The sequence below is a fragment of the Rhineura floridana genome, chromosome 6, assembly GCF_030035675.1.
Source record: "Rhineura floridana isolate rRhiFlo1 chromosome 6, rRhiFlo1.hap2, whole genome shotgun sequence".
Taxonomy (NCBI): domain Eukaryota; kingdom Metazoa; phylum Chordata; class Lepidosauria; order Squamata; family Rhineuridae; genus Rhineura; species Rhineura floridana.
In genome coordinates, this window is record NC_084485.1 from 77,144,884 (window position 1) to 77,157,574 (window position 12,691).

The 12,691-nt window shown below is 42.4% G+C and overlaps 1 protein-coding gene across 2 annotated transcripts in view; it reads left to right on the forward strand.

Annotated features, from left to right (window-relative positions):
* The window catches only part of ELAPOR1 (endosome-lysosome associated apoptosis and autophagy regulator 1), a 97,521-nt gene that overhangs the window by 76,155 nt on the left and 8,675 nt on the right, over positions 1-12,691 (forward strand). For both annotated transcript variants that reach the window (XM_061632515.1, XM_061632514.1), the window contains exons 10-18: positions 529-657; positions 2,697-2,787; positions 3,273-3,378; positions 5,421-5,558; positions 5,786-6,043; positions 8,714-8,887; positions 9,573-9,753; positions 10,660-10,756; positions 12,415-12,516. In XM_061632515.1, coding sequence (XP_061488499.1) covers positions 529-657; positions 2,697-2,787; positions 3,273-3,378; positions 5,421-5,558; positions 5,786-6,043; positions 8,714-8,887; positions 9,573-9,753; positions 10,660-10,756; positions 12,415-12,516 — 1,276 coding nt within the window. The remainder of the gene's footprint in view (positions 1-528; positions 658-2,696; positions 2,788-3,272; positions 3,379-5,420; positions 5,559-5,785; positions 6,044-8,713; positions 8,888-9,572; positions 9,754-10,659; positions 10,757-12,414; positions 12,517-12,691) is intronic.

Consider the following 12,691-nt stretch of genomic DNA (forward strand, 5'->3'; position numbering starts at 1 on the left):
CGTTCTGTCAGAAATTTCATTGGTGATTTGCTGAGGGGTGTACCAGCTTATTCTTAAGGTTTACTTTGCCAACCACTTTGAAGTTTGAAGAGTCACTATGTGGGGACTGTCCCTATGAAAATCGACAAGACCAATATGGTCTTGTGGGAGCAGTGCAAGTTACTATGTCCTGAAAAATGCTTATTTTCTAGCATATTTCAAGACATGTAAAATAGTGACCTGACCACACAGGACCCTTTCACAAGGTAATTTTACCACATAGGTATCAAGTGGAAAAACACAGCCTGGGATGATTTTTCTACATGAAAGTGTGCAGTATATGTTTGGTAGATATTCACATGAGCATGCTTTTGAAACATATTGCTGCTAATGCTGTCTTTATGTAGAGTTTTCTGATTCTTGGTTTCAGAAAGAGCTGCTAGCACCTAATAAGGCATGCCATCAGCCACTTAGTGACAGCTTTCCCTGTGGAAATTCATTCCTCCTCCTGAGATTCAACGTCATAACATTGTTTCATTCTGTTCTCAGGTTGTACCAACTGCTCTGTTGGGACTGAGCCAGCTCTAGGCTTTGAGTACAAATGGTGGAACACACTGCCAGCTAACATGGAGACAACAGTCCTCAGTGGGACCAGTTTTGAATATAAGGGAATGGCAGGTATCTTCATGGACACATTTTTAAGTAAGGTGTTGGGGTAGTTTGAAATGCCACAGCTGCATCCTGTGTTTAAAGGCAGTGCTTTTCCATTCTTCCTAGGCTGCAGAGCCAGTCTGCTCACACACCATGTGCAATTAGCCTGTGGAACTCATTGCTTCCTCTTATTGGGATCACCTGTCCAGCACCAGTGTGGTGAAGTGGGTGGAGTGTTGGACTTGGACTGGGTTCAGATTCTCCATTCAGCTTTGAAGCTCTTTGGGTCAGACAATATCTGTCATTCAACTTACCTCCGCAAGGTGGTTGTGAGGCTAAAATGGGGAATAAAGTAATGGGATAGAAATGTAAGAGATGATAAATGTTAATGCAGGGACTGGATAATGCAGCCATCCAGAAATATACTTGCACCAGCCTCTGAGCAGCTAAAAAAATCATAAATATGAAATGGGATTTATCCTGGAAGGGTTGTAGACCTGTTACGTGCTGCAAAAGAGTTTTAATCTTGAGCCTAAGCATATTCCTCTCATTCCCCCATAGATCCTTGTTGTGATGTCTTATCCTATTGCTGGGGTTGTTGAGGACAACTTTCATAAGGGTAATCTTTTGAGGCCTGCATGCTGGTGGTGTCTGAAGCCTACAGTAGACAGGGCCACATCAAAAGTGTCCAGGGCCACTCCTTTTCCTCTCTCTCCCCCCTTCCTTCCTTACTCAGCAGGTTGCTTGGGGAGGGACAGAACTCTCTTGTCAGAGATCTGAACTGATTGCTTGCAGAGTGCCCTTTATTGCAGAATGTCCTGTGTCTTTCACTGAAGCTTCATTCAGTTTCAATTGTCTCTGAATTTATTATAGCTGATATTCTCTTGGAGAAGAGCTGATGTTAGATTTCCTGCTTCTACAGCTCTGTGAGAGCAGGGCACTTGAAATCAGTGGCTGGAGAAAGTGCAGCAAATGGAAGTGGAGTGTGTGTGTTTAAAAACTTTCCATTTGGAATTCTCTGCTTCTATAGAAGCTGGTCTTACAAACCATTGCATATGCTGACAGAGGATGCAAGTTGGCACAAGCTTGAAAACTAACGTTATGAGACTGCATGTCTGTTGCTGAATACAGCAGCTCCGTATCTCTCTCTCCCAGATATCATGAGTACAGGATTGGCCAATGTGGTGCTCCAGATTTCATTGGACTACAATTCCAATAATCCCTATTTGTCATGCTGACTGAGGCTAATGGGAGTTGAGACTCTGAGTCCAACAACAAGTTCTAGTTTTGGTGTACAAGGCCTTATACAGCTTATGACCAGGATACTTGAAAGAACGTCTTACCTCTTATATACCCAGCCGATCACTGCGCTCTACAGTTAAGGGCCTCCTGCAGATACCATCTTATCAGGAGGTCCATTTTGCACAATATAGGAAATGGACCTTTAGTGTTGTGGCACTGACCCTTTGGAATTCCATCCCCTTAAATATTAGACAGGTGCCATCTCTGTTATCTTTTCGGCACCTACTAAACTAAAATATTAAGATGTTTTGTTTTAAGATGTTTTGTTTTAAGATGTTTTGTGTTAATGTGTTTTAAAGTCTTCCATTTTTAAGAAGTTTTAAAGTGCTTTTGGTGTTGTTTTTTTTTTTTGCTGCTCTGGACTCCTTCTAATAAATAAATAAACAAACATCTGGAAGGCATTGCCTTAGCTACCCCTCATCTGGTATTATAAAAGGCATGGCTTGAGATTGTCACACTGTGAGTTTCCTTGCACCTGCAAGCAGCAGTCAATGAAGTGGAGAAGATGTGAGGAAACTCAGTGCAATGGTGTCAGGCCTTTTGTAGTGTTAGATGTTTTCAAATAAAAGAGATGGGAGACATGGAGCTGTTGCTTTCAGCAACTCCTATAACATCTAGTCCTGGCCCCAGGCAATTGGACTTCCTTTGTCTCTATGAAAGTGTGTGAGCGTTTGCAGAGCTTTGTATTTAATTATATCCAAATGAAACAATGCCCTTTCTTTGACTGGAGACTGTATTTGGTTAATTTCTGCCTGTTGTTTCAGGGTGGGAAGTGGCTGGTGACTACATCTACACAGCAGCAGGAGCCTCTGACAATGACTTCATGATTTTGACTTTGGTGATTCCTGGGTTCAGGTGAGTGTGTAGGCGAGCTGTTTATAGCAAGGCTATACATTCGCACTGTGTGCAAGCAGTGGAACCTTCTCCTTGTTCAGAGTGTACTGCTTGCATTACTTCCACAGTTCTTAATCCACCCTACTCAGTAGTGGACAATAGCAGAAAGAACAGATGAGATATTGGCTCTTGAGTTTAACAAACCATTCAAACATATTTAAGCTCTGGGCAGCTGCCTGATTTCTGCCATGCGCTGGCACCAGCCATGCTTTTAATGTATGTGTGTGAATGGAGTGCTGAGTCTACTGGACTTAGCAGTTCTCCATTTCTTGCAAATGAGTATGTAATCAGAGAAGCTGAGGGGAACATTCTGATTCCTGAAGTAAGCCTTGCTAATTGAGGTAGTCCATCGTGAGCCATTCTTGCTCCCTTTCACTGTCCCTGATAAGTTTTCACCAGCACATTGAACAGTAGATACTACCTGAGTTTTGCTTATTCTCTTGCAGTTCCCCACAATCAGTGATAGAGGACTCTGAAAGTAAAGAGATAGCACGGATCACATTTGTCTTTGAAACTATCTGCAGTATGAGTTGTGAGCTTTATTTCATGGTGGTAAGTTGGTCAAGCTGCTTCTTCCCCCGAAGTGGATAGGCTTTCCTTAGGGTTCTGTATTCCCAGTCACAAAACAAGAGAGGCAGTGGAAAGGACAAAACTCTTCTTATCTCTTTAAAGTCCATGCCTTTAGAAAGACAGGCAAATTTCTTAGCTGTTTCTCAGTTTTGGAACCTTGCACTTGAAACCAGTATCTTCCTTGCTTGACAGATGCCATTTTGAGTTTTGATAATAAAACATTTTGAGTTTTATTAATTGCGTCTGCTATTTAAGTTTTCAGCAGTGAGGTTTTTTTCCAGGCACCAAGAGGTTTTTTTTCCAGGCACCAAGGTTGCATCTCACTAGCTAGCTTTCTGCAACCTAGTGTCCAACTGTAAATTCAACTGAGTACTTAAGGGACAGAGAAAGTGTGCTTAGGATTGTACTTTACGACTTCTGATCAGAAGGGATGAGGCAACAGCAGCTTTTCTATGTTTGTATCAGCAAGTTGTCACTACAGTAGGGCCCCGCTAATACGGTGGGTTAGGGATCAGGCCCCCGCCGTAAAGCGGAAATTGCCATAGAGCGGGGCCCCATAGATTATAACGGACTGCGTCGCGCGAAAATGACATCAAAATGTCATCAAAATGGCGCGCAATGGAAAAAAACCGCCGTATTAGCGGAACAAGCACTGTAAGAGCGGGGCCTTTCCCTAATTGAAAACTGCCGCATGAACGAAGCACCGTAAAGCAGAATGCTGTAAAGCGGGGCCCTACTGTGAGGGTTTGCCTTTCCCTATTGGAATATTATCTATGTCACTCATAGTGTGTCTGTAACAGTCTCCTGGCCTGGCAAGCACTGCAGAGAGCTTACTTTCTCACTGCGCTTTCATTTTTGTTGTACCTGATTTGTTCTTAGTTCACAGTATAGGATATGTTCTTGCCCCACCGGTACTTATCCCATGGATTCTTAGGATGCGTGCTCAAGGTAACTGAACCTGGCCTAGTAGAATACACTATTTCATTCATTCGGTACAAGGTTCATTCACTCAATCTGAACCCTGTTTTTCAGTCTGAGTGCTAGGAACTGATTCAGAAAAATAGCAGTATAGTTCCCAGATAACTGTACCATTTCAACAAGCAGGCCGCAAGCCATGTATTCAGATGATCCCCTGTATTAAAAACTCCCTGCATACAGAAATGGGCATCTTAGGGAGTAGAGTTGCTGTCATACCTTTTCCCAGCTATGCTGACTTTCATTTACAGGAACTTTTTAATATGGGGATATTTTCAGAGATGTGATAGTCCTCCTGCAGCAGTGCAGTTCTGCAAGGGCTCTTTGTCTAAATGCCATCATCTTGGTGAGAAAAATACATATAGGTATACAATCTATTGAAACATAAGAAAGTCTAGTAGTATTGATAACATTAATATTGCTAATAAAGTTAGTATCAGAACTATCCTAGATATATTTTATTCAAATATATACTTATGTACAATATAAATAGCAATCTCACAATACAGCATAGAAGAGAAAAAGGCTTATCAAAATGTTAAAGTAAATTAATATTATTGGAATAATCTCACTTTTCCATGGTTTCTATGCCACAACCTACATCAGCAACTCTTGGGCCTACAATAGATGTGCAGGAAAATCTGTCCTGTACAATGTTGGCTCCCACCACTGCCACCCCACCACTACCATCCCATACTTCAGTGCCCTCTTTCCTCTTATCTGCTTCCTCCCCACTAATGCCCCTCATCTCCCCTCATTTTCAGCTGGCTATTCTGAGGCCCTCATGTTCTCACTGGCATGATTCCCCTACTTTATCCTCAAGTTATGGAGTTACTATCCTGTGTCTATAACAGGTATGGGGAACCTTTGGCCCTCCAAATGTTGCTGAACTTCAATTCCCACCAGCCCCAGCAAGCATGGCCAATGTAGTTCAGCAACATCTGGAGGGCCAAAGGTTTCTCACGCCTGATCTATAATAAAGATTTATTTGGGTAGAAATCATTGCTTGCTATTTACTCACTGAGCCCATCTTATTTCATCTCTGGTAGGGTGTGAATTCCAGAACAAACACACCTGTGGAAACTTGGATTGGCTCTAAGGGAAAGCAATCCTACACATACATCATTGAGAAGAATGCCACCATGAGCTTCACATGGGCTTTCCAAAGAACAGCATATCATGAGCAGGTAAGGACTATCATTTCCTGGGAAATCTTCTGTTCACAGCCAGTTCCTTAATGACCCTTCTATGTGGTGGTCCTCCCAAGAATCGGAGATATTCCAGTGTCTTGCAAATCAAAGAGGTTACAACTAGAAATGGGCACACTGCCCTCATCTACAGCATCCTACCTTACTTTTATCAAGCACTTCTGACACTTGAAGGCACTTTTGATGTTTTCTTTGTTTTGTTCCAGGGAAGAAAATACACAAATGATGTTGCCAAGCTGTACTCTATCAATGTGACCAATGTCATAGATGGTGTAGCTTCCTACTGTCGGCTGTGTGCTCTGGAATCCTCTGGCTCGTCCTGTACTTCTTGCCCACATGGGCACTATATTGACAGAAACTCTGGTGGCTGCTATCCATGTGCATTAAATACCTATCTGAAAGCTCACCAACCTTATGGCAGTCAGGCCTGCATACCTTGTGGCCCCGGCACAAAAAGCAATGAGGTACTATTGTCCTCCTTTCTGTCAGTTGTTCCTGGGCTGCAGAGGTGACTCTAGAGTTAGTGAGGCTTAGGCGAAAGTCATGCATGAGGCCCCTTGGTGTGGGAAGAAGAGTGCAGGTTTTTAAAGTGAAATAGTCTGTATGCACCCTATAATTAGAGTGCAGTTAGGATACTTGTGTTTAATGAATTGTGTGCATGTGTTAATGAATATAAGCCATTTTTTTGGAGGGGGGAAACATTCAGTTTTACAAATCATAAAAATATACGATTGAATGTTTAAAAATGCAATAATTAATTTTCAATTAACAAGTTAATATAAGAACTCTTGCACTAAAATGCCGGGTCCAGAATCCTGATTCTGTCAGTGACCAGGAAGCCTTCTATAGGACATAAGAACCACCTGCTGGATCAGGCCAGTGGCCCAATTAGTCCATCTTCCTTTTCTCACAGTGGCCAACCATATGCAAAGGAAGTATTCTTAAAGTCTTCTCCGAGGATCCTTACTTCCCCCATTAAGTTGCTGACATTGGGGATGAAGGTGGTGGGGCAGAAAAGCCTTTTACGAGTCTCCTCCCCTCCTTCTTCAAGTCCACAGTTTGTGGAACTTAAATTGGGGAGGGGAGTGTCGCAAAGCGACCATGCCATACCTCTCCGCCCAGGCATTTTAAAAATTTAAAAATTTGAATTTAAAATTGAAAATTTTTAATTATGTTTTATTGTGTATTGTATTTACATCCACTTGTATTTTAACCTGTTTTATTATGCTGTACACCGCCCTGGGAGCTTATTGCTATAGGGCGGTCTAAAAATGTAATAAAATAAATAAAATAAATAAAAGCCTTTTCAAAGTCCCCCCTCCCCCTTCAAGTCTCCAATGTCAGGAACTTAATGGGGGAAGGGGGAGACTTGGAAAAGCCTTTCCTTCTCTCCCTTACCTTAGCAAGGGGATTGGTCAGAGGTCTGCATGGAGAAACAAACACCTACATATATCCTATGCAGTTTGCATGGCTGGAAGGTTTTGCAGAGCCGGAAAAGAGAGAAAGAGGCAGGAGTAAAGAGGCAGGGTGGGATGCTCTTTGCAGACCTCTGACCAATCACTTCGCTATGTCTGCTTCTGGATGTCTTGGCTTATCAGTAGAGATGGAAAGAAACAGCCAACGGCTAAGTGGGCTTCTCTGCCTGTCTCCCCAACTTAAAAAACAAAACCACAAATATTCCAGGTTGCATGAAGCATTGTGTGTATTATGTCCTCATCTCTTGCTCCCTTTCCAGATGGGGTTCTCAATCCCTCAAGGAAAGCTATCATTCTCAGCGAAGAAGGGAGAAACCCACCCATGCCTTCAATGGCTCAGAAGCACAGTGGCAGGCAGGGAGGCAGGCACACACTCCCACATTACTTAAAAGGCTTGTTGAAAGAGAAAGGTCTTCAGTAGGAGATGGTAGTCCATACAGTCACAAAAAAAGCACTGGATATAACTGAAAACTTCATTTTTAAAAGGTTCCATATTTTTCTTATTGAAAACACAGGAACTGTAGACTGAAAGGAATTTTTACCAGTGTTTTGTTTAAAAAAGAGAGAAAAGTATTTCATCAAAAATAATGAGCAGGATCTAAGGATGAGTGTGAATTTCACTGAATTTGGATTTAGCACCAGCTTTTCAGTGGTCTACATATTCTCCATATTTGCGGAGCAATCCTGTTTCCCCCAAACTTCAGTGGCTTTCCCCCCTTGAATATGGTGTTCTGTTAGCGGAGGGAAGCAAGCCAAGTCTCACCCATTTTAAGGACTCAAGGCTTGCTGAAGAAGATGAGGGGGAGGTATTGAAAGCTGCTTTCCTCCTCTTTTAAAAGAAAAAAGCCAGTCTCTCCTTGCTAACGTAAAAACTGACTAGCCTCTGTCACAGCGGAGGGGAGGAGGCAAAGCTGCTTTGGTTTTCTTTATCAAGATTTTCTTTCAAATTTGCAATATTTCCTTTCAAAACATCAATATTTTGAAAGAAAATACTGATATTAATATCAATTTTTTTGGGGGGGAGAAAAAAATTGGACCAGTAAATGCAGTAGATAGTGGACAAAGCATGAACTCGAATTGATACTGCCTGTTAGGTTGACAGATTCCTTTTCAAGCAGCACCATCCAACAGGTCCCATTTCTACCAGTATCCAACTAATACATCCTGTCAGCATAAGGTTTTATGTTTGTGCAATGGAACTTCCCCCACTCCTTCCCCCAGACCCTCTCCACATCTGCCCCATAGGGTAGGGGGAACCCATAGAACAGATTTACAGGACAAGAAGGAAGAGTTTGGTTGTGCAAGAGAGAAAATCCTTGTGCTGACAGGACTTGTTAGTTGGCTACCAACCATTAAGTTATTACCTGCCAAAATGGAAATTGCACCAGAGCAGCTAAGCAGTTCATCTCCACATACTGTTTTGTGTAATTATCCACATGGTTCCTTGGATGTATTGTACAATTGGCAAGCAAGGTTCCTGTGAACAGAAGCTTATGGGATTCTGGAGCACTATAAACTTGGCTGGCTTTAGAATAATCAGTTACATTTGGTCTCCCTCCTCTCAGAATAAACTTGGTTTTTCAGTTTTGATGGAGATGCTGACAATTTCTAAGTTCACCTACAAGGAAACAAATTGGCTGTAAACCGTTCTCTCCCCAGATCCATTCTCTGTGTTACAACAACTGTCATCTCTCAATCAGTATGGATGGAAGGACTCTGGAGTACGACTTCTCAGCACTGTCCAATAGTACATCCTTTTTAGTGGGGCCCAGCTTTACCACAAAAGGGCTGAAGTATTTTCATCACTTCAACATCAGCCTCTGTGGGAATCATGTAAGTATGTGGCCAGGCCACATTGCCTCTGAGGAGCTCTTCCTCCATGCAGGGGCGTACCTCCATGGCTGCTGTGACTTATGAAACTGTTCCGGCTCCTGCTGAACACACAAGGGCTCATATCCTTGAATGGCGCCATCTCTAGTCTAAGGAGAATGTTCTGCTTTTGGGATGCAGCTGCCCTTCTCTAGTGTAGTGAGAATGATGTTAATAGACACCCCCGCCCCATGCAATGAAAGGGGGGGAAAGCACAGGATCATTGTGGGTTAGCCAGTTCACCAGTACACCAGGTGACCACATCTCTCATCCATGCTCAGAATAGACTCTTATATGTGTCCCAATGTATGCACATAGAGCTCCTCCATCCAAAGAGGGATCCTGACCATGCCAGGATTCCCTGTTATGTGTAGAAGCTCTATGCACATACATTGATACACACACGGACCCCATTCCAACATGCTCCAACTGCACGGACAGTTGAAGATGTGACCGCCAGGTGTGTCAGTACCAGGGAGTGGGCTTGCCTACATGGCCTCATGCTTTCTTTCAGTACTTTGGGTGGACTCATCTGAATCCTCTTACTCTATTTTTTTAAAAGAACTTCAGGCTTTGTAATGACAATGAAAGACAAGGATCCAGCCAACTCTCTCTCTCTCTCTCTCTCTCTCTCCCCCCATCTCTGAAGGGAAAGAAGATGGCTACTTGCACAGACAACGTCACAGACATGCATATCCTGGGCAAAGAGACAGAGTTCTCCAAATCAACTTCTTCCTATGTATGCCAGTCCATCATTGTTCCCTCTGATGTGATGGCTTACAAAACAGTGGTATCTTCACAACCTGTGAGCCTGGCAGACCGCTTTGTAGGTGAGAACTGTAGGGAGTGTAAGTCTGTGATCTGAACAGAGGACTGAGGTTGCTGCTTGATAGAGGCTTTACTGGGTGTTTCATATCCTGATTCATGTGACGGGGACATTCGTTGTTATGCCTGCTGGATAATGGTAGATTGGGAACTTGCAAGCTCAATGTGGTTCCTTTGTCTAAAACAAGGGTGGGAAACCTTTGTGGCTCCATGGGCCAGATCTGTTTCAAGATCGGCCTCATGGGCCAACTTTGACAGTAAGTGCATTGGGTGATTTGGTGGTTTGAAGTCCTGAAGTTGGGACTTCAAAGGAGCTCACTAAAACAGAGAAGTTTTAAAAGGAGTGTCAGTGTAAACCCCTTCCTGATTATGAAGAGGTTTATATTGAAACCCCTACTGAAACAAAGGCTTTTCCCTCTATTTTAGCAGGGGTTTCAATGCAAACTCCTTCCAGATTTAGTTATATATCTTAGTTATATAGTTTCTCTCTGTTAGTCTTTTTTTTAAAAAAACAACCTAAAATACTATATATCTAGAGAAATACACCATATTTTGTGCTGGGCTCCATCCTCGATCCTGCCCCAAACCACTGGCACCACCTCCAGGCCCAGACACTTAAATTTTATTTCCAAGAACTGGCAAGCCAATAGCTAAAGTCAGGTGATGCAAATTAACCTACAGAGCCTCCAAAGGTACATCAGGCCTCTCTTGCTGCTTGTACATTGGCCTGAGTTTGTGAGGAAGGCAATCAACAAACCAAGCCTATTTTCTGAAGGTAGCGCAGAGAGAATTGAAATGGGATTTGCCTCTGTGAGGAGAGCCTCTTCATTGCAGTAAATTTTGGGGGAGGATTATGTGCAGTTGGTGTCTTTTCTATGCAGTGCCCTCACTGGTTTGGTTTTAACTTGTAGGAGTAACAACAGAACACACTCTGGACAACATCACTTCTTTTGCTGACTATTTCCCTGCGGAGAATGTAGGCTTGCCAGATGTGATGTTCTTTTACAGGTATGCTACAAGACTGCCAAGCATAGGTAAAGGCAGTTTTAGCTATTTTTATCTGTGGAAAACTTTGGAATACTGCAAATGTTAGCAGAAACATGAGTATTTCAGCATCACAGGGAATTTTGGGGCTTTTCCCTTCTGGAATTTTCCAAACCTGAATGCAAGTAGTAACTAGAGAACAAGGAATGAAATTTAGTTGTTCCTGTCATGTTGGAGGATGAAGCTTCCCAGTTTCTTTTTGATCAGGGACAGAGAATGTTGCACTCCAGTTCTGCATTGTCCCTGTCCATTGGCCATGGTGAATGGGGCTGATGGATCTGGAGTCCAACAACATCTGAAGGTTCCCCTCTATCCCTGCTGTAGATTATGGGATGAAGCTTGTCACTGTACCTGAACTGTACACACAAGCCTAATTTCTATTCAAGACATAGGTAAAATCTACATTAGGGTTTTCTGTTTGATTTGCAGTGCTGCAGCTTCTTGCTTGCTCATGAGTTACACAACACATTCATCAGCCTATAGGTATTCCACTACTTCTGCCCTTTTATTCCAAGATTTTTCATTTATTGCACTATCCTTGTGCTGTTGATTTCCATGTGAATCAGCCACACAGTGTTATTACTGTTATCTGTGGAAGTGGCTTCAATTCTGCAGAACAAGTTCTCCCTCTTCCTCCTCCAGTGGAGGAAGTGGGACTGAATTTGTGAGAAGGAAGTTTGATCCTCCATTTTGCTTTCAATGACTAAATGTTCATCATATGCAAGTGGATGCTGTTTTGCAGTGCTGAGAATACTATTAAACCTGTGGTTAATTTGAAAGTCCCTTTTCAGGAGCCTTCACTTTTCTCAGGAGGTTGGAAGGAATCTTTGTGATTTTCCTCCATTTCCCTTCTCCTTGGGGTGGGTCTCCTATTCACTGCTGTTTGTACTGTTGCACAGTGGTTCTCTGTGGTCAAAAATCACAAATGGAAACTGTTGCTGGTGCTACAGATTATATGGGTGATGAGTGTTTTATTAACGTGCAACAATATTTTTCCATGCAATAATTTTTCAAGAGACTATACTGAGTATTGGTGGTTGCTACATTCACTTCCAAGCAGTTAAAATTGAGCCAAAGGACATTATATAGCACACCATATTCCCCCCAACCAAACCTAAAGCATGTCTATTATTAAGTTCAAGATGGAGGCTTTCATTTAAGAATTATAACTTTATTTAATGTTTAATTATGTGCAGATAATGAAATGCACAGGTATGCACATGCTCACATTTTTTTAAAAAGGGGAATTCACAGCAAATTCTGTGTGCAAATGACTGTCTGTGCAGATGTGTATGAGTTTACCTGAGTAAACAAAAAAGGCCTTTCAAACACCACCCACTTCCTGTGTAATTACAACTAATTAGTGATGTGCTGTGCAGAGTTGTGTGAAAAAGAAAAATATACAGTACACATGACACAAGCCTCTCACTTTTTTAATGCACTTCCCATATGTTCCAATGGTGTGCAGCATGAAACAGAGATACAGTGTTGTATTGCTCCTGAGTGGCATTTGGAAAAAATGCCAGCACAGTGATGCCTCCCAAACGAAAGGGTCTTTATTGTGAATTGCTTATTAGTGTTGCCAGCTCTAGCAGGGATTTCATCATATATTTAATCTTCAGATCCAGTGACGTGACTCAAACTTGTAATGTTGGGAGAGCCACTGCCATCAGAGTAAGATGTGATCCTCTGAAGTCCCAGTCTGGAGCTCTGTCTGTGCCAAGGTAAATTTGGGGACTAGTCAGTTTTTTTCTCACTAGGAAGTGTGTCCTGCTAAAACTGTAATCTGCTCCAAACTCTGCTGTGGGACAAGCTAAAAATTGGTGGGAGAAAACAACAAATTAATCACTGAGAGAAGCATTTAAATTATGTAAAAATAGGCACATTGAGAACTGCACT